This window comes from Chlorocebus sabaeus, chromosome X (genome assembly GCF_047675955.1).
Source record: "Chlorocebus sabaeus isolate Y175 chromosome X, mChlSab1.0.hap1, whole genome shotgun sequence".
NCBI lineage: Eukaryota > Metazoa > Chordata > Mammalia > Primates > Cercopithecidae > Chlorocebus > Chlorocebus sabaeus.
Window position 1 is genome coordinate 139,565,022 of NC_132933.1, and position 23,653 is coordinate 139,588,674.

Consider the following 23,653-nt stretch of genomic DNA (forward strand, 5'->3'; position numbering starts at 1 on the left):
TTGTAGTTAGAGACACCAGTAACTCTTGAGTGGACATCTGCAAAAACAGCAATCAAGAGATGACGGATCAACTAACAATAATACTTCATTTGTGATTTTGCTGGAATCAGTTAAGAGATGATATGGGCCTTAACCACGGTAGAGAAAGCACCATCATCTCTTAATTGAATCTTTAAAAAAAATCATGATAAAAATTGTGTTAAGAATGCATGTACCATACAAACACCTGCAAAATTCTATGGTTACTTGATAATTATGGGGCCCTTCAAATCTACCTGGAAACATTCAGGTGTTCCAAGTCGACAACCTAGTTAGAGGCATATTCTTGTCTTGACAAGATAACTGCAAAAAAAGTCATGGTCAATATATAGGTGTTGGACAAAATTATAACTTACTTGGATACCTGAATATATTGTAGTCACTACTAAGGTTAAACACATACCTAAACTCAAACAGAAAGGCTTATTGCTTCAGAGTGTTTATTGGGACACTATCATTTCTTACTTGAATACCTGCAAAAAACCTCTGATAACACAAATGTTAGGGATACCATGTATACTCACCAAGATATCTGAAGATCCCATGATCTGTAGGATGCTTAAGGCCCACATAATCACTTGTCTACAAGCAAAGCCCCCATTAATGGTCATTATGAAGTTCAACATGATCTTCTGGCTGGAACCTGAAAAACGCATTGTGACAAATGTGATACAGACACACCTTTTCAACTTGGACAATTGCAAATAATCTTATTCACTCCCATCATTGCAGGATACATCTCTACCTGGAAACTTGCTGTAATACGAGGTCTATACCATGGTTAAAGACACCATCGTTTTCTGACTGCACACCTTTAAAAATACCATGGAAATACTGTGATGCAGAACATATGAAAATTACCTGGATGCCTGCAACTCATAAAACACCCACAGTGTAAAAAATAAATTTTCTCTAAAACACAAAACAATAGGGTAACATGGTTACTAGAATTGTTTTTTAAAAAATCACATGGTAAACAAGTTTAGGCAAACAAACATCACTTATCTAGATATGTAAAGACCAGATGATCTGTGATGTTAAAGTGCACATCATCACTAACCTGGATACCAAAACAGCTCCTGATAATGACCATTGTTAGGTTTGTTATAATCTCTTGACAGGAACCTGAAAAACACATTATGATATATATACACACACGTATAAAGGGATATAATGTGTTCTATCTATAGCGATGCTTGCAAATAACTTTATATGTATACACACACACACACACACACACACACACATAAAGGGATACAATGTGTTCTATCTATAGGGATGCTTGCAAATAACTTTGGTCACTTCCATCACTATGAAAACATCAACTCTACCTGGATACTTGTAGTAATACAAGGTCAAGACCATTGTTGGATAAGACAACATTTGTTTTAGGCCACCTATAAAAATCCCATGGTTACTATTGTGACTAGTAATTATAATTACCTGATATGTCCAATTCCTTATCACTCAAAGAGTTAAACAAACGTTTTCTTAAAATATAAAAAGGGGGGGGGGCGGAGCAAGATGGCCGAATAGGAACAGCTCCAGTCTCCAACTCCCAGCGCGAGCGACACAGACGACCGGCGATTTCTGCATTTTCAACTGAGGTACTGGGTTCATCTCACTGGGGAGTGCCAGACGATTGGTGCTGGTCAGCTGCTGCAGCCCGACCAGCGAGAGCTGAAGCAGGGCGAGGCATTGCCTCACCTGGAAAGCGCAAGGGGGAAGGGAATCCCTTTTCCTAGCCAGGGGAACTGAGACACACAACACCTGGAAAATCGGGTAACTCCCACCCCAATACTGCGCTTTAAGCAGACAGGCACACCAGGAGATCATATCCCACACCTGGCCGGGAGTGGCCCACACCCACGGAGCCTCCCTCATTGCTAGCACAGCCGTCTGTGATCTACCGGCAAGGCAGCAGCGAGGCTGGGGGAGGGGCGCCCGCCATTGCTGAGGCTTAAGTAGGTAAACAAAGCTGCTGGGAAGCTCGAACTGGGTGGAGCTCACAGCAGCTCAAGGAAACCTGCCTGTCTCTGTAGACTCCACCTCTGGGGACAGGGCACAGTAAATAATAACAAACGCAGCAGCTCTGCAGACGCAAACGACTCTGTCTGACAGCTTTGAAGAGAGCAGTGGATCTCCCAACACGGAGGTTGAGATCTGAGAAGGGACAGACTCCCTGCTCAAGTGGGTCCCTGACCCCTGAGTAGCCTAACTGGGAGACATCCCCCACTAGGGGCAGTCTGACACCCCACACCTCACAGGGTGGAGTACACCCCTGAGAGGAAGATTCCAAAGCAAGAATCAGACAGGTACACTCGCTGTTCAGAAATATTCTATCTTCTGCAGCCTCTGCTGCTGATACCCAGGCAAACAGGGTCTGGAGTGGACCTCAAGCAATCTCCTACAGCTACAACCTACAGCTGAGGATCCTGACTGTTAGAAGGAAAGCTATCAAACAGGAAGGACACCTACACCAAAACCCCATCAGTACATCACCATCATCAAAGACCAGAGGCAGATAAAACCACAAAGATGGGGAAAAAGCAGGGCAGAAAAGCTGGAAATTCAAAAAATAAGAGCGCATCTCCCCCGGCAAAGGAGCGCAGCTCATCGCCAGCAACGGATCAAAGCTGGACGGAGAATGACTTCGACGAGATGAGAGAAGAAGGCTTCAGTCCATCAAATTTCTCAGAGCTAAAGGAGGAATTACGTACCCAGCGCAAAGAAACTAAAAATCTTGAAAAAAAAGTGGAAGAATTGATGGCTAGAGTAATTAATGCAGAGAAGCTCACAAACGAAATGAAAGAGACGAAAACCATGGCACGAGAAATACGTGACAAATGCACAAGCTTCAGTAACCGTCTCGATCAACTGGAAGAAAGAATGTCAGCGATGGAGGATCAAATGAATGAAATGAAGCGAGAAGAGAAACCAAAAGAAAAAAGAAGAAAAAGAAATGAACAAAGCCTGCAAGAAGTATGGGATTATGTAAAAAGACCAAATCTACGTCTGATTGGGGTGCCTGAAAGTGAGGGGGAAAATGGAACCAAGTTGGAAAACACTCTTCAGGATATCATCCAGGAGAACTTCCCCAACCTAGTAGAGCAGGCCAACATTCAAATCCAGGAAATACAGAGAACACCACAAAGATACTCCTCGAGAAGAGCAACTCCAAGACACATAATTGCCAGATTCACCAAAGTTGAAATGAAGGAAAAAATCTTAAGGGCAGCCAGAGAGAAAGGTCGGGTTACCCACAAAGGGAAGCCCATCAGACTAACAGCAGATCTCTCGGCAGAAACTCTTCAAGCCAGAAGAGAGTGGGGGCCAATATTCAACATTCTTAAAGAAAAGAATTTTAAACCCAGAATTTTATATCCAGCCAAACTAAGTTTCATAAGTGAAGGAGAAATAAAATCCTTTACAGATAAGCAAATGCTTAGAGATTTTGTCACCACTAGGCCTGCCTTACAAGAGACCCTGAAGGAAGCACTAAACATGGAAAGGAACAACCGGTACCAGCCATTGCAAAAACATGCCAAAATGTAAAGACCATCAAGGCTAGGAAGAAACTGCATCAACTAACGAGCAAAATAACCAGTTAATATCATCATGGCAGGATCAAGTTCACACATAACAATCTTAACCTTAAATGTAAATGGACTAAATGCTCCAATTAAAAGACACAGACTGGCAAACTGGATAAAGAGTCAAGACCCATCAGTCTGCTGTATTCAGGAGACCCATCTCACACGCAGAGACATACATAGGCTCAAAATAAAGGGATGGAGGAAGATTTACCAAGCTAATGGAGAACAAAAAAAAGCGGGGGTTGCAATACTAGTCTCTGATAAAACAGACTTTAAACCATCAAAGATCAAAAGAGACAAAGAAGGCCATTACATAATGGTAAAGGGATCGATTCAACAGGAAGAGCTAACTATCCTAAATATATATGCACCCAATACAGGAGCACCCAGATTCATAAAGCAAGTCCTTAGAGACTTACAAAGAGACTTAGACTCCCATACAATAATAATGGGAGACTTCAACACTCCACTGTCAACATTAGACAGATCAACGAGACAGAAAGTTAACAAGGATATCCAGGAATTGAACTCATCTCTGCAGCAAGCAGACCTAATAGACATCTATAGAACTCTCCACCCCAAATCAACAGAATATACATTCTTCTCAGCACCACATCGTACTTACTCCAAAATTGACCACGTAATTGGAAGTAAAGCACTCCTCAGCAAATGTACAAGAACAGAAATTATAACAAACTGTCTCTCAGACCACAGTGCAATCAAATTAGAACTCAGGACTAAGAAACTCAATCAAAACCGCTCAACTACATGGAAACTGAACAACCTGCTCCTGAATGACTACTGGGTACATAACGAAATGAAGGCAGAAATAAAGATGTTCTTTGAAACCAATGAGAACAAAGATACAACATACCAGAATCTCTGGGACACATTTAAAGCAGTGTGTAGAGGGAAATTTATAGCACTAAATGCCCACAAGAGAAAGCAGGAAAGATCTAAAATTGACACTCTAACATCGCAATTAAAAGAACTAGAGAAGCAAGAGCAAACACATTCGAAAGCTAGCAGAAGGCAAGAAATAACTAAGATCAGAGCAGAACTGAAGGAGATAGAGACACAAAAAACCCTCCAAAAAATCAATGAATCCAGGAGTTGGTTTTTTGAAAAGATCAACAAAATTGACAGACCACTAGCAAGACTAATAAAGAAGAAAAGAGAGAAGAATCAAATCGACGCAATTAAAAATGATAAAGGGGATATCACCACCGACCCCACAGAAATACAAACTACCATCAGAGAATACTATAAACACCTCTACGCAAATAAACTGGAAAATCTAGAAGAAATGGATAATTTCCTGGACACTTACACTCTTCCAAGACTAAACCAGGAAGAAGTTGAATCCCTGAATAGACCAATAGTAGGCTCTGAAATTGAGGCAATAATTAATAGCCTACCAACCAAAAAAAGTCCAGGACCAGATGGATTCACAGCTGAATTCTACCAGAGGTACAAGGAGGAGCTGGTACCATTCCTTCTGAAACTATTCCAATCAATAGAAAAAGAGGGAATCCTCCCTAACTCATTTTATGAGGCCAACATCATCCTGATACCAAAGCCTGGCAGAGACACAACAAAAAAAGAGAATTTTAGACCAATATCCCTGATGAACATCGATGCAAAAATCCTCAATAAAATACTGGCAAACCGGATTCAGCAGCACATCAAAAAGCTTATCCACCATGATCAAGTGGGCTTCATCCCTGGGATGCAAGGCTGGTTCAACATTCGCAAATCAATAAACATAATCCAGCATATAAACAGAACCAAAGACAAGAACCACATCATTATCTCAATAGATGCAGAAAAGGCTTTTGACAAAATTCAACAGCCCTTCATGCTAAAAATGCTCAATAAATTCGGTATTGATGGAACGTACCTCAAAATCATAAGAGCTATTTATGACAAACCCACAGCCAATATCATACTGAATGGGCAAAAACTGGAAAAATTCCCTTTGAAAACTGGCACAAGACAGGGATGCCCTCTCTCACCACTCCTATTCAACATAGTGTTGGAAGTTCTGGCTAGGGCAATCAGGCAAGAGAAAGAAATCAAGGGGATTCAGTTAGGAAAAGAAGAAGTCAAATTGTCCCTGTTTGCAGACGACATGATTGTATATTTAGAAAACCCCATTGTCTCAGCCCAAAATCTCCTTAAGCTGATCAGCAACTTCAGCAAAGTCTCAGGATACAAAATTAATGTGCAAAAATCACAAGCATTCTTATACACCAGTGACAGTCAAACAGAGAGCCAAATCAGGAATGAACTTCCATTCACAATTGCTTCAAAGAGAATAAAATACCTAGGAATCCAACTTACAAGGGATGTAAAGGACCTCTTCAAGGAGAACTACAAACCACTGCTCAGTGAAATCAAAGAGGACACAAACAAATGGAAGAACATACCATGCTCATGGATAGGAAGAATCAATATCGTGAAAATGGCCATACTGCCCAAGGTAATTTATAGATTCAATGCCATCCCCATCAAGCTACCAATGAGCTTCTTCACAGAATTGGAAAAAACTGCTTTAAAGTTCATATGGAACCAAAAAAGAGCCCGCATCTCCAAGACAATCCTAAGTCAAAAGAACAAAGCTGGAGGCATCACGCTACCTGACTTCAAACTATACTACAAGGCTACAGTAACCAAAACAGCATGGTACTGGTACCAAAACAGAGATATAGACCAATGGAACAGAACAGAGTCCTCAGAAATAATACCACACATCTACAGCCATCTGATCTTTGACAAACCTGAGAGAAACAAGAAATGGGGAAAGGATTCCCTATTTAATAAATGGTGCTGGGAAAACTGGCTAGCCATAAGTAGAAAGCTGAAACTGGATCCTTTCCTTACTCCTTATACGAAAATTAATTCAAGATGGATTAGAGACTTAAATGTTAGACCTAATACCATAAAAATCCTAGAGGAAAACCTAGGTAGTACCATTCAGGACATAGGCATGGGCAAAGACTTCATGTCTAAAACACCAAAAGCAACGGCAGCAAAAGCCAAAATTGACAAATGGGATCTCATCAAACTGAAGAGCTTCTGCACAGCAAAAGAAACTACCATCAGAGTGAACAGGCAACCTACAGAATGGGAGAAAATTTTTGCAATCTACTCATCTGACAAAGGGCTAATATCCAGAACCTACAAAGAACTCAAACAAATTTACAAGAAAAAAACAAACAACCCCATCCAAAAGTGGGCAAAGGATATGAACAGACATTTCTCAAAAGAAGACATTCATACAGCCAACAGACACATGAAAAAATGCTCATCATCACTGGCCATCAGAGAAATGCAAATCAAAACCACAATGAGATACCATCTCACACCAGTTAGAATGGCGATCATTAAAAAGTCAGGAAACAACAGGTGCTGGAGAGGATGTGGAGAAATAGGAACACTTTTACACTGTTGGTGGGATTGTAAACTAGTTCAACCATTATGGAAAACAGTATGGCGATTCCTCAAGGATCTAGAACTAGATGTACCATATGACCCAGCCATCCCATTACTGGGTATATACCCAAAGGATTATAAATTATGCTGCTATAAGGACACATGCACACGTATGTTTATTGCAGCACTATTCACAATAGCAAAGACTTGGAATCAACCCAAATGTCCATCAGTGACAGATTGGATTAAGAAAATGTGGCACATATACACCATGGAATACTATGCAGCCATAAAAAAGGATGAGTTTGTGTCCTTTGTAGGGACATGGATGCAGCTGGAAACCATCATTCTTAGCAAACTATCACAAGAACAGAAAACCAAACACCGCATGTTCTCACTCGTAGGTGGGAACTGAACAATGAGATCACTTGGACTCGGGAAGGGGAACATCACACACCGGGGCCTATCATGGGGAGGGGGGAGGGGGGAGGGATTGCATTGGGAGTTATACCTGATGTAAATGACGAGTTGATGGGTGCAGCACACCAACATGGCACAAGTATACATATGTAGCAAACCTGCACGTTGTGCACATGTACCCTACAACTTGAAGTTTAATAATAATAAATAAATTTAAAAAAAATAAAAAAAATAATAATAATAAAAAATTGGATCTTAAAAAAAAAAAATAAAATAAAATAAAATATAAAAAGGGCAAATTCATGGTTTTGAGAATTGGTAAAGACTCTATAATTTCCTACCTGAATATTTAAAAAGAAATCATGGTAACATCAAGTGTTAGGGACACAACCATCAATTATACCTATATGAAGATCAGATAACCTGTGCTCTGGTTTAGGTCTCTCCATCATCATTTACCTCAAAATCAGCAATATCACATATTAATTACCATAGATAGGCTCACCATGATCTCTGGACATACCCTGGAAAACACGTTGTGGGAAATGGGTTTGGTACTAGTCTAATTCTACTTGTAGAACTACAAATTCCCTTGGTCTCTTGAATCTTTTGGGGCCCATAAACACTAGATAAGGGCAGAACTACAAAGTCAAACTATAGAAAGAGGCACCGTCCACTCTTTGACAGATACCTCCAAAAATCCCATGGCCAATAATGTGGTGATGAGCAATATGATAAAATACCAAGATACCTGTATATATGTCTATCAGTACAAGTGTTATATACACATTATCTCAAAAGAAAAATACATTAAAAACTCATGGTTTCTGCTACTATTAGGGATACTTTAATTTTTAAACTGCATACACGCCATAAACAAGGTTTATATAACGGTCCTGAAAACACCATTCATTACTTACATAACTGAAAAGACGAAGGCATCTAATGAGCTAGAGTCACACCACCTCATGCCTGTATACTACCAAACAACTTTTGGGAAGCCTGAAAAAGACAAACACAGTAACACTGTGTTAGAGGGACCATACTCACTTACCTAAAAATCTGAACAACAGGTGGTCTGTAGTGTGGTAAGACCCAATTTATCACTGACCTGGTTACTACCAAGAACCCATAAATGACCATTGTTAGGTTCACTATGATTTCATGACTACTGGTACCTGAAGAAACATATTCAACAATGAATATGTTTAATGAAACACGCTGTTTTACCTGCAAAAAAGGAGGGGGCACCTGCAACTTGTATCAGTCATTTTCCTCATTAGAGGAACCACCAACACTACCTTGATCTTAGTAGAACTTTGAGATCAACACCAATGTTAGAGAAACCATTATCGCTTGACTTAGAAATCTCATTGGTCATACTATAATGTGGAAAAGTAGGATAACTCACCTGGATACCGGCATAGCCCTCCTTAGAGACTAATGTTAAACACACATTATATCTTTTTTATTTTTTTAAGAGACAGGGTTTTGTCCTGTCACCCAAGTTGGAGTGCAGTGGTGTGATCACAGCTCACTGCAGCCTCGACCTCCTGGGCTCAAGCGATCTTCCTGCCTCAGCCTCCAGAGTAGCTCGTACTATAGGCACATGCAACTATGCCCAGCTTGGTTAGGTACTACACATTATATCTAAATTCTAAAATAATAAGGGCTAATGCTTACTAGCCTTGGTGGGGAAAACATTTCTTAACTGAATGCCTGCAAAAAAAACCATGGTAACACAAAAGGTAGAGGCACCATCCACACTTAATTATACATCTGATGATTAGATTGTTTTCTGAGTGCTTGCTTAAGGCCTACATCATTACTTACCTGGATGCAAGCAAAGTCTCGTTCTTGATCATGATGAGATTTACCATGACTTCTTGACAGGATCCTGAAAACACATTATGACAAATGTGTGTAGACACAGCTTTTTTTCTAGAACCCTGCAATTAAGCTTACTCACTACCACCATTGCAAGAACCATCAAGTATACCTGAAATCTTGCAGTACTCCAAGGTCTATAGCACTGTTAGAGATACCATTTTCTCTTTACTACTTACCTGCAAACAAACCCACAATTGCTACTATGACATGCAACTCCATGGTTAATTCCTTGGAGAGCAAATAGCTCAACAATCACAAAGTTAAACATACATTTTCTCTAAAATATAAAACAGCAGGATAACATGGTTGCTACAGTTGGTAAAGACTATCATTTCTTACCTGAGTACCTACGGGAAAAATCACATGCTAAAAAAGTTTAGGTAAATGTATACCACTTACTTAGATATATGAAGATCTGGCCGGGTGCGGTGGTACACACCTGTAATTCCAGTACTTTGGGAGACCAAGGTGGGTGGATTGCTTGAGGCCAGGAGTTCGAGACCAGCTTGGCCAACGTGCCAAAATCCCATCTCTAAAAATACAAAAATTAGCAGGACGTGGTGGTGCATACCTGTAATCCCAGCTATTCAGGACGCAGAGGCACGAGAATCGCTTGAACATGGGAGGTGGAGGCTGCAGTGAGCCGAGATCACCCCACTGCATTCCAGCCTGGGCGACAAAGCAAGACTCTGTCAAAAAAAAAAAACAAAAAAAAAGGATATATGAAGATCTGATGGTCTATGATGTGGTTAAAGAACACATCATCACTTGTCTGCGTAACAGAAATGTCTGCCGTACCAACCATTGTTAGGTTTATCAGGGTCTCACTACGGAAACCTGAAATACACATTGTGAAATATGTGCTAAAGGACACAAACATTTCCACCAAGACAACATCTGAAAATAACCTTGGTCACTCCATCATTACGGAACACATAACTCTACCTGGATACTTGTAATAATGCAAGATCAATACCACTGTGATCTACAGATATGTAGGTTTTCCCAATTTTTGTGTTGCCATATTTTGTTCAGGTATTTAGTTAAGGAATTATATTTTCCCAACCAATGCTGGTAAGCATTAGTCATTATTTTTAGAGTTTAGTTATAATGTGTTTAGTCTTATAGTGAGAGAGGGATATGCAGGTATGCAGAAAAACAGCAGATAAACTTAGCCACTTGCACAATTATGGGACATATCAAATCTATCTGCACAATTTCAGTGATACAGGGTCAAAATCTATGCAGAAATCCATTATTTCTTGACTGGACACTGGGAGAAATCCTACTGGCAGAACAGGGGTGGGGAACACAGTGATAGATACCTGGCTGGTTACCTGCAATCCCTCAACACTCTCAGGGTTCCGCATATACTTTTGGTGAAACAGAAAATGGGAAAACTCAGCCTATCTGGGATTGGTAAGGACTCAATCATTTCTCTCCCGAATACCTGGGAAAGAAATCACGATGGGAAGACATGTAGGATACATCATTACTGAACTAGGTCTCTATGACAGTTCCACGCTGCAGGCTGTGGCACTTACCTCACCCAGCAATGCCCACATTACCTAGGATTGAAAGGCCTGCTGTGATGCCCTGACACACATCTGAAAGACATATAGTGGTTGATCCACAACCTGTGCTACAAGGACAATCACAAATACTCTTGTTCACTGGCATCATTTCATGACTCATCAAGGTTACCTGGTAACACAAGAACTCTGAGGCTACAGCCTACAAGGGATACCTGCAGAAACACCACAGTCCACATTGGCGTGACAGACAATATGATCAACTACCTGGGCACTGGCATATCTGTCTATTGTGTGGAGTGTGAAATTTGCAAAAAACAAACAAACAAACAAAAGCCTTACCTCTCAATAAGCAAACAGTAAAATCTCATGCTTACTGGCATTGGGAATCACTACTTATTTTTTCCCAATGACACATATGCCAAACACAAGGTTACTCTACCAGACTCAAAACCACTATTAATTTTATCTACATGCAGGAAACACAGAATGTCTTTCATGAGATAATGTCACAACATCTCTTACCTCTCTACAGGAAGAGAACTTTACGGGACCCCTGCAGGAAACCATGGGAAAAACACTGTGTCAAGGAGAGCGTCCTCTTTGCCCAGGAAATCTGAAGTTTCAGGTGGTCTATATTGGCATAGGACTCATGTGATCAATTACCTGGTTACAATCCAGGGCCCCTGAATGGTCATTCTCAGGCCGGCCTTGATTTCATGTCTAGCAGCAGCAGAAGAAATGCATCTGACAGGTATTTTCCGGGATGCCACTTGGTGTACCTGAAAGATGAAAAAGACATGCACTACACAGCCTGGTCACTGCCGTCATCTGGGAACCATCGACCTTACCTAGATCCCGGCAGAACTCCAACTTCCACCCCACTGCTGGCACCATTACTGACTCCAGACTGAGGATGTGTCAGAACTATCATTCCATCCTGTGATCTGGTAGAGTAGGATAATTTACCTGGACACCCACATCTCCCTCAGTCAACATGGACTCAGGTTCAAGGCACATTTCCTAAAGTTGAACACAGCAAGGACTAATGCTTATCAGTCTTGGTTGGCAAAGCATCATTTCTTAACTGAATAACTGCAGAAAATAAAGAATAGAAAATGAGCTGAGGAAACCATGGCAGGACAGGGACAAGAGCCGGAAAGTCATCTGCATTTATCGGTGTATGGGAAGATTGGATAGTCCATGGCCTGCTTAGGCCCATGCCGTCACCCACCTAAATACAGGCACAGTCCTCTGCTCAAGCACAAACAGGTTTCCTGTGACCTTTGCAAGGGAACCTAAAACCACATATGTGACCAATGTGTCTATGGACACAGTCATCATTGTGGGAGCCAAAATTGTACCTGGATGTTTGCAAGTCCTCCAAGGTCTAGGCCATTGTAGGACATGCCATTTTCTTTGGCCCGCTTCTCTGCAAATCCACCGTGGTTACTCCTGTGATGCACAGTGCCATGTGAATTCCCTGGCACGTGTCAATCAATCAGCACTCACAGGGTACATACCTCATACGTTCTCTCCTGGACTGAAAACAACAGGATCACATGGCAAGGAGAATGGGGAGCTACTACCCTTTCTTACCGGAATACACATAAACCCATCACATGGTAAACCGTTCAGGGAAAGGAACCTCACTGACCTAATACGTTAAGATCAAATGGTCTGTGGTGTTTACAGCACACACCATCACTTACCCAGATAGCAGACATGTCCCCTGATCATGTCTCTGGTTAGTCAGGATTTCCTCCCAGGAACCTGGAAAGCATACACTGAGATATATGCCTCAGAAACACATAAACTGTCCTACCAGGACACCTACAAATCACGCTGCTTACATCCATCACTGAAAGACTCTTACCTGTATGCTGACAGTGTCCCCAAGCTCAGGGCCATGATCCCAGAAGACAGCATTTCTCTCTACAGGACACCTGCAAAATGTCCATGGTCACTGCTGTGGCTGGGAAAGCCGGATCATTACCTGGTATTTGTTGTCCCACTGCACTCACAGGTTAGTCACATGCAGAGGGAAAACTCACGGTTTAGTATGCCAGGGAGTCTTACCATTTTTTCCTAGGACAACTGAAGCGAAATCTTGGGAACAACAGGAAGGATAGACACCATCATCACTTTCCTAGACAGCTGAACCTCACGTGGCCCATGCGTTGCTTTTAGCCCTCATCAGTGCTGACCTCCAGACCTGTTACCATATTCATTGTGATGTCATGGTAGGGGGCTGAAATAGGCACGAAGATATATATGTAGAAGGACACGGGGTTTTCCACCAGGACTCCAGCAAAGAACCTTGAGTTCTTCCAGCTTTATGGGACATACCACTAGACCTGGATACTTGCAGTAATCCTACGTTGACCCTGACAGCCGAAAACCATCATTTCACAACTGGACACCTCCACAAATCCTAGGGGCAGCAGTGGGGGTGGGAAATACAGTGATAAATACCTGGTTACCTGCAATCCCTCAACACTCACAGGGTCAGCATACACTTTCAGTGAAAGAGAAAATTAGAAAACCCAGCCTATCTGAGACTGGTTAGGACTCAATCACTTCTCACCTGATACCTGGGAAAACGTCACGGCAGGAAGACGTGTAGGGACACGTCATCAGTGAACTAGTCTCTGTGACAGTCCCACGCTGTGGGCTGTAGTTTAGGCCCGCATCAGCACTTACCTCCGCCAATAATGTCCCATGTTACCTAGTTTTGATAGGCTTATTATGATATGTTAATGTAAATCTGAAATATATATTGTGAATAGTGTGACTGGTACACATATCATTCTACCTATATACCTCCAATCTTTTCTGGTCACTTTTATTATTTTTGTATTCATCAAATGTACCTCAATACTTGTAGAAATTAGAGGAAAACTCCTTTTAAGAATTCTTGTACTTTCTTGATTAGATCCCTGCATAATTCCTGTTGTTAATTTCATGATGTTGCACAATACGGTTAATCTAGATGTCTGTGGATTTGTGTAGCCCTGTAAGTGTTCATTACTCATTATCTGTCAAGACATGCAATAAATTATCTTGATTATTTGTATTACTAGAGGCATATTTATTTTTAACTGCATAAATGTGAAACACAAGTTTAAGTTAATATTGCGAAAAACATTAATAAAGTTGATATCGGAAAATACCAAGGTGTTTTACATGTTAATACAACCTTACCTGGTCTCTTTAAACTAGCCCAAAAACCTGAATGGATTACCTACAAAATACACAGTAGCTTAAGCATTAGGGATCCCTTTTTACGTACCTAGAAAATCCAATGCTCTGCATTGTGTAATTACCCCCATTACAGGAAGCAAACAGTTATCACTACCTGTTTACAAGCAATGTTTCATTACTGAGCATTATGTGATTCACCTCATAGTTTCGACAAGAACCTGAAAAATCATATAAGACAAATGTGCTTCAAGTCACAACTTGTTCTCCCTGGGCACTTGCCTACAACCTTGTAATGCTTCCATTATTTTGGAATACACATCAACTCTACCTAGACGCTTGCTTTAATTCAAAGTCACACACCATCATGGGTGGTGATAATTGCACAGCTGATAATATCCCATGGTTGCTGCTCTGATGGGGAGCTACAAGATATTTTCAAGGACACATGGAAATCATTGACCACTCACCTGATTAAATGTAAATTTTCTGTGAAATACAAACTCTGTGATAATATGCCTGCTAGAATTAATAAAATACTATCATGTTTTGCCTGAATACGTACCAAAAATCAAATGGTAAAACTTACCTAGATATAAAAAAATCAGATGACTCATGATGGGTTAGGGTGTGCATCATCACTTACTTAGACCAGAAATGTCTTTACTGACATCCACTTTTAGTTTCGTAACAATTACTTCACAGGAACCTGAAACACAATGTGAATATGTGTTGAAGGATGTAATGTTTTCCAGAAGGACACTTGCAAATAACCTTGCAGAGTTCCATCCGTATGAGACAAATCAACTCTACCTGGACATTTGCAGTATTGCAAGGACAACACTGTTGTCATATCAAACCATCATTTCTTGAGAGGAAACCTATAAAATCACGTGGTTTCTACTGTAGTGAAAATCACCATGATCATTGCCTGGATACATGCAATCCCTCAAACTCAGAGGGTTTGCCATACATTTTCCCTAATACATGAAAAGCAAAGACTCATGGTTTCTAGAATTGATACAGGTTCTATGATTTCTTTCCTGAACCCCTGCAAAAAAATCATGGAAAGGGCGAGAAAGAGGTGCTTGGGGCACTGTCATCACTTACCTATGCACATGATGATCAGATGTGCTGTGCTGTGCTTTTGTCCCACACCAGCTCTTGCCTTGATGCCAGCAATGTCCCACCTTTTACAGACTCCTTGATTACCTTTCACAGACTCACTACGATGCCTTGACTTGGATCAGAAAAACACATTGTGGAAAATGCATTTGATATTGTGGAAAATGCGTTTGGTAAATATCTTCAGATACTTGAACACCTGCAAAGTCCTTTGGTCACTTGTATCATTTCAGGACCCATCCAAGCAACCTGGATGCCTGCTCAATTCCAAGTTCAAACTATGGTAAGAAACTCCTTCATCTCTTGAAGACATACCTGCAAAATGACCAATAACCTGGTGATAGACAAGACCATAAATTACCTGGATACCTGCATATTCATCTGTTGCTCTGAGTGATGAATATGCATTATCTCTAAATAAGAATACAGGAGAATCTTATGTTTACTAGTATTGTTAAGAACTAATTCTCTAACTACACACATGCCAAAAACAATGTTAATATATGTGTCTTAAGGATATCATTAACTGCTCAGATATCTGAAAATCAGAAGGTCTCTCATGAGTCAATGTCATATCATCACTTACCTGGACACCAGCAATGTCTCCTGTTAACAAACATATTTAGGTACTTTGCGATCTCTGGACAGGCATCTGAAAAGCATAATTTGAGATACATGTCGAAGAACACAACCTTTTCTATCAGGATGCCTGAAAATAACCTTGATCACTGCCATCATGCAGAAACCATTAACTACCTGAATATCTGAAGTACTCCAAGGAAGTGCCATTGTCAGATAAGAACATCGTTTCCCGACCACACTCTCAAAATTCCCATGGATACTACTGGAGGAGGAACACCACGATAGTTACCTAGATATGTGCAGTTCTTCATCACTAAAAGGGTTGAGCATACATTCTCTACAGAAGAAAAAAGTGAAAATTCATGGTTCCTCCAATTGTTAAGGGCTATCTCGTACTTAGCAGAATAGTTGTGATAAACATATAGCCAAAAAAATGTGACACCATCATCACCTATATACATGAAGATCAGATGGCCTAAGATCAGATGGCCTGTGCTGTGGTTTAGGCTCACATCAGCACTTACCTGGGCACCAGTTGAATTCCTGTGAATGACCATTTTGAAGTTCATCATGTTCTCTGGACTGAAACCTGAAGAACAAATTGCTACCAATGTTCCTATGCACACAATTTTTTGCACCTAAACGTCTATGGTCAAGTTGGTGGCTTCCTCCATGGCAGGACCCATCAACTCTACCTGATTACTTGTAGCATTCTATGGTCTGCACTACTGTTAGTGAAAACACATTCTGTTCACTGCACACTTCCAGAAGTCCCGGGGTTACATCTGAGAAGCAGGACATCATAAGAATTACGTAGATACCTGCAAATCCAACACTCACTAGGCTGAACATAAGTTTACATTAATATATAAAACAAACTTAACATAGTTAATAGTAATAGTAAGGAGATTATCATTTCGTACCTGAATACTTTAAAAAATCCAAAAACTGACAACAATAAGTAGAGGCCAACACCACCACTATGGCTCACATCATCACTTACCTGGACACCAGCAACGTCCCATGTTAACCACCATCTTTAGGTTCCCCGTGCTCTCTTGACAGGAACCTGAAAAAAACTTTAGAAAATACATGTTAAAGGACACAATTTATTTTCTATGAGGATGCTGTCAACTAACCTTAGTTAATTCCAGTATTACTGGATGTACTGACTCTACTTGAATATTTGTAGTACACCAAGGTAAACACCATTTTAGAAAAGACCATAATTTCTTGATTGGATAACTGCAAAGATTCCATGGTTACGAATGTGGTGGAAAGCACAATGAGAATTACTGTGACAATCCCTCAATACTCACGAAGTTATACAAATTTTCCCTAAAATGTGAAAAGAAAGAACTCATGGATTCTATTACTAGTAAGAACTTTTCATCACTGAATACATAAAGAAAAAAGAAACAAACACAGTAACGAGTATTTGGGACATCATTAATCACTTACCTAGATACAGGAAAATCAAGTAGATGTGCTGGGATTTAAACTTACCACATCAGTTACCTATATTCCAGCAGTGTCCCACATCAACTACCATTATTGGGCTCACCATAATCTTCTGACAGAATCCTGAAACACACATTATGAAAAATGTTATATTTGATATACATCTGATTATACCTGGTCACCTGCACATTCCCCTGGTCATTTCTGTCATTTTGGGATCCATCAACATTACTTGAACACTTGCAGAACTCCAATGTCAAAATCTAGTAAGAGACACTTTCCTCTCTTAAATGGATACCTGCAGAAATCCCATGGTCATTCTGTGGTGATGAAAAATATGATAAATTAGCTGGATACCTACAGGTCCATCTAACACTATGATTATTAAATACACATTAGCTTACATAAGAATACAGTAAAATCACTCATGCTTATTTGTACTGTTAGAAAAAATTAATTTCTTCTATGAAAACCAGCCAAAAAATAAGATTAGTATCAGAGTTGTCAACACCATCCTTAATTACCTGTATATCTGAAAATAGGAAGGTCTCTACTATATAAAAGTCGCATTAGTTCTTACTTCTATACTAGTAAAGCCATTGCCTGATAGCTGAAAATAAAAACATGGTAATACTAGTACTAGGGACAGCATCATCACTGACCTAGGTATGTGAAGATTAGATGTTCTGTAGTGTGAAAGACCCACATCAACACCTACCATGTTAACAGCCATTGTTAGGTTCACCACCATCTTTTGACAGGAATTTGAAAAACACATTTCGAAATATGTGTGAAAAGACACTTTTTACAGCATGATGCTTGCCAATAACTTTTGTCACTTCCATCATTATGGGACATATACACTCTAGCTGGACATTTGTAGTACTCCAGGTCAACAATGTTGCCAGATGAAACCATTCTTTCTTGACTGGATATCTGCAAAAATCCGATGGTTACTACTGTGGTGAGGAACACCATGAAAATTATCTGGATACGGCAATGACTCAACATCCACAGGATTAAAGATAAATTTTCCAAAATATGTAAAACTAAGAACTCATGGTTCCTAACATTGGTAAGGACTATGGTTTCTTATCTCAGTATCTTCAAAATAAACAAGCAAGCAAAAGTGTTAGGGGCACTTTGATCACTTACCTTCTTATATGAAGGTCAAATGTTTTCAGCTGTGCATTAAGCACACCTCATCACTTACCAGACACTCATAATGTCCACCATTAATGGCCATTGTTAAGCTCACTATAATCTCATGAAAGGAGCCTGAAAAGCATATTGTGAAAAATGTGTTTAAAACATCTCTTATACTACCTGGACACCTGCAAATACCCTTGATCACTTCTTTTTGTGACTCATCAATGCTACCTGGATAGTTCCAAAGGTGTGAAGTTAAACCCTAATAAAGACACCTCTCTCCTTTGAAGAAATACCTGCCAAAATCCAGCGGTCACTAGTGAGGTGATAGACAGTGTGATATCTTACCTGGATACCTGCAGGTTTCTCGACTGCTACTAGGGTTAAGTACAAATTAGCACTAAACAAGAATACAGAAAATCGCACGCTTATTCTTATTAGTGGAGCAAGTTCATTTCTTCCCTGCAAAACTATACCAAACCAGGTAACTATTACAGGTTTGATCACCATCATCAATTTCCTAGATATCTGAAATTCGGGTCTCTAGTGTATAAATGCCACATCATTTCTCACCTTTATATTAGTACTGTCCTTACCTGAACGCCTGTTTATAAAAACAACATTCTTGTAACCACAGTATTACAGGCACCATCAACGCTTACCTAGATAACTGAAATCTGAAGCTCTCTAAAGTGTAAAGGCTCACACCATCTTTTCCCTCTCTTTTAGCTAAGTCCGTGTTCACTATCATTGTTAGTTTCAGCATCATCCACTGACAGCACCTAAAAAAAAACCCCATGAAGGCAGCCATGGTTAGAGATATGTCTTTTTCTACCTAGACCATGCAACATCTCATGAGAATCACTAGCAGTAGGAGAACCATCAACTTCACCTTGATACTTGCAGAATATCAAGGTCAAAACCATGGATATGTCATAATCACTTGACTCGGTACCTGTAAAAATACCATGGTCAATACTGAGATGAGAAACACTATGAAAATTGACTTGGAAACTTACAAATCCCTCAGTCTTAGCCAGATTTCAAAACATTACCTCTGAACTAGTAAGCAGTAAGGGTGTATTCTTAAATGGGAATTATGGGAACATTATAATTTCTTACCTGAATATCTGCAAAACCCCAAAAAACACGGTAACACAAATGTTAGAGGTATCATCATCACTTATGTAAATTTCTGAAGGTCAGAATGTCTTCTGTGTGATAAGACTGACATCATCAGTTGCCTGGATACCAGCAAAGCTTCATGTTAATCCCATTGTTAGGGTTACTTTGATCTTTAGATTGAAACCTGAAAAAACACATTGCGCCAGATGTGTTTAAGAATGCAACTTTTTCTAGCAGAACATCTGCAAATTAACTTTTGTCACTTCCATCTTTACAAACTCATTAATGCTACCTAGATATTGGCAGAACCTGAAGGTCAACACATTGGTACAGGCACCATCATTTATTGTCTGGGCATCGATAAAAATCTCATGGTCATTACTGTTTTGACGAAAGTTATGATCACTTGCCAGATACCTGAAAATTTCTCATTCACTCCTAAGGTTAAACACACAATATCTCTAAACCAGAAAACTGGTTAAGCTAAGTCTCATGGATTCCAATACTTATTGGTAGAGCCAGTATCTTTTTTTTTTTACCTGAATACCTGCAAAACACATGATACCAACACATGTTGAGGACATCATCACTTACCGAGATGTCTGAAGAGCAGATGGTCTGTACTATGTTTAAGGTCCACATAATCACTTAGCCAGATTCCATGAAATGCCTACAAAAATGACCAATATGAGTTTCACCATTATCTCTTGATAGGAGCCTGCAAAACCATATGGCAGCAGTGGTGGTTAGGGATACATCTTCTACATGGACCTCAAAAAATCCCACGGTGACTAGTATTGTTACGGGAACCATGAACTCTACCTGAATCCTAAGGTTCTGAGGCCAATGCTGTAGTTAGAGACACCATTATCTCTTGACTACCTGCTGAGAAAACATATGGTGGTAACCCTGGTCAGGATGCATGTCCTTCCATCTGGCCCCCTGCTCATTCCGTGCATACACTCACTACGATCATTAGGGCATCACTAAGTGTACTTGGACACTTAGAGAAGTCCAAGGTCAACACAGTAGTTTCACACACTGTCTATTCACTGGACACCTGCAAAAATCCTATAGTTACTACTGTGGTAAGGGACTCTGTGATATCCTACCTGGATGCCTGCTATATCTTTGTCACTACTAAGTTTGAGAGAGATTGTCTCTGAACTAGAAAACAGTAAAATCTAATGGTTACTACTTTTGTTGGGCACACACATTTCTTATCTGAACACCTATAAAAACACATGGATGTGAAAAGAGTTCAGGACATCTTCATCAGTTTTCTAGATGTCTGAAGATCATTTGGTCACTAATGTTTTTAAGGCCCACATCATCTCTAACTAGGATACCAGCAAAGTCCCATCTTCATTGCTACCGTGAGTTTTGTTGTCATCTATTGAGTGGAACCTTCAAAATTCCATGGCTATTACTGTGGTCAGTGACATCAAAACTTACCCAGAGACTTCCAAAATCCCATGATGTCTGTTTGGTTAAAGCCCATGTTATTTCTTTCCCAGTTATCTGCCAAATCTTCTGTTTAGTACTGTGGTAAATTTCACCTTTATTCACTTACTAAAACCATGCTGACAACCATAATTAAAGAGACATTATATTTTATAGGACATCTGAAAATCAATGGGCACTGCCATGGTTCAAGTCACCATTATCCCCTATGGGATGACTCCAAAATCCCATATTCACTTTAGGTTTACCATCAGGTCTTGACTAGATACTGGCAAAACCACCTTGGTCACAATAGTGCTTTGTGACATATCATCTCTTACTTAAATACCTACAGACACCCATGGTCTTCATAAGGTTTGAAAACCTAACACCTATTTCATGGCTATCTACAAACTGCCCAGATAACTGCCATAGCTGGGCATATAACATGTTCCCGCATATACACAAAAACTCACGGTTAGAATCAACATGGATTTCATCTTTCATGAAAAACAAGAAGGCTTTCTTTGTGCTCAGCACTGCCTGAACAATCTGCTGCAAGGAGAATATTTTAGCCCTGTGGAATTAGCTTCAATTGCACATCAGCTAGATGAAGAAGAGAGGATGAGAATGGCAGAAGGAGGAGTCACTAGTGAAGACTATCGCGCATTTTTACAGCAGCCTTCAGAAAACATGGATGATAGCGGCTTCTTCTCCATCCAGGTAATATGCAATGCCTTGAAGTTCTGGGGTTTAGAGGTCATCCATTTCAATAATCCTGAATATCAGAAGCTCGGGATTGATCCTATAAATGAACGATCTTTTATATGTAATTATAAACAACACTGGTTTACTATTAGAAAATTCGGAAAACACTGGTTTAACTTGAATTCTCTCTTGGCGGGTCCAGAATTAATATCAGATACAGGCCTTGCAAATTTCTTGACTCAACTGCAACAGGAAGCATATTCTGTATTTGTTGTTAAGGGGGATCTGCCAGACTGTGAAGCTGACCAACTGCTGCAAATCATCAGTGTTGAAGAGATGGACAGACCAAAACTTAATGGAAAAAAATTAGCCAAAGAAAAAGACCATAGAGTCTATAAAACAATTCTTGAAAAAGTGTCAGAAGAAAGTGATGAGTCTGGAACATCAGACCAAGAAGAGCAGGATTTTCAGAGGGCCCTGGAACTAAGTCGCCAAGAAACCAATAAAGAAGATGAAGATCTCCGCAGGGCTATTGAACTAAGCATGCAAGGTAGTTCCAGAAACACATCGCAAGATCTTCCAAAGACATCATGTGGAACTCCTGCTTCGGAAGAGCCAAAGAAAATAAAAGACTATTTTGAAAAGCATCGGCAGGAACAGAAGCAGCAGCAACAACAGTCAGATCTGCCAGGTCACAGTTCATATCTACACGAAAGGCCAACAACAAGTTCGAGAGCAATTGAGAGTGATCTCAGGGATGACATCAATGAAGACATAGTACAGGCCACTGTCGACACTGTTTTAGAAATTATGAGAAAGAATCTGAAAATCAAGGGAGAAAAATAATGCCTTTAAAAATAATTTAGTCATACTTTCCAAGATTATCCTGTGCGATCATATCGTAGGATCCATTTTGGTCATCCGTCAAATAGATGAGGAAATAAGGCTTTTAGATGGTCTGCAAACAAAATGGTGAGAGAGATGTGGGACTAAATAATGACTGTTCAACTAGTAGCCAAGGAGACATTCAGCAATTAATTAAATTTAAAATAGCTTTCGAAATGTTCCTTTGGTTTTTTTTGTTTTTTTGTTTTTTGGGGTTTTTTTAGTGTGCAATATCTAATGTGTCTAAAGTTGAGGCATTTTTTGTGAATCTTTTTGTATACTAACTAATTAGCTCTTGCCATAGAACTTTTTCCATATGGTCTCTTCTATTGTAGGTAATGTGGCTCATTTTGGTTGCTTTTATTTCTCATGAACCAATTTAACCTTTCAGGAAAGTGTCTCTTGTCTGTGTTGATCATAGTAATGGTTTTAGAAGGATAAACAGTTTGCCTTCCAACTATGTACTGTGCACTTAAGTATATTCTTATGTTATTTCTTCTGATCACAATTTCTGCTACCTGGTCCTTAATTATTTTCCACAAGTCTTTTGAAATATGGTAATATTTTTCGAGGTTTCGTTTTTTACGCCCTATGTGGTAAGATCGTTATTTCATGACTCTGGTGCATTACTCTTTCTTTCTTTGGGGGGCGTGGTGAGGGGGGCAAAGACTTGCTCTGTTGCCCAGTCTGGACTGCAGTGGCCCAACCTCGGCTCACTGCAACATCTGCCTTCTGGATTCAAATGATTCTCGTGCCTCAGCCACCTGAGTAGCTGGGACTACAGGCATATGCGAGGATGCCCAGCTAAATTTTGTACTTTTAGTAGAGACAGGGTTTCACTATGATGGCAAGGCTGGTCTCGAACTCCTGCCCTCAAGTGATCTGCCTGCCTTGGCCTCCCAAAGTGTAGAGATTAAGGCGTGAGCCACTGGGCTAGCTGCTGGTGCATTCCTATATTCTGAAATCAGTCTTGCACAAATATTTGAGAATGAGTAACTTTTTAAGTCTGAACAAAAGGTAACATCAAGATTTCAGGACATATTATTGCTATCTAGATATCTA

General features: G+C 40.0%; 1 protein-coding gene across 1 annotated transcript; it reads left to right on the forward strand.

Moving 5' to 3' along the window:
* Positions 1-16,791: 16,791 nt before the first annotated feature.
* Positions 16,792-23,266, forward strand: ATXN3L (ataxin 3 like). The gene has a single exon (XM_037996052.2). The coding sequence runs from the start codon at positions 21,488-21,490 to the stop codon at positions 22,550-22,552; it is 1,065 nt and encodes a 354-aa protein (XP_037851980.2). The 5' UTR covers positions 16,792-21,487; the 3' UTR covers positions 22,553-23,266.
* Positions 23,267-23,653: the final 387 nt, after the last annotated feature.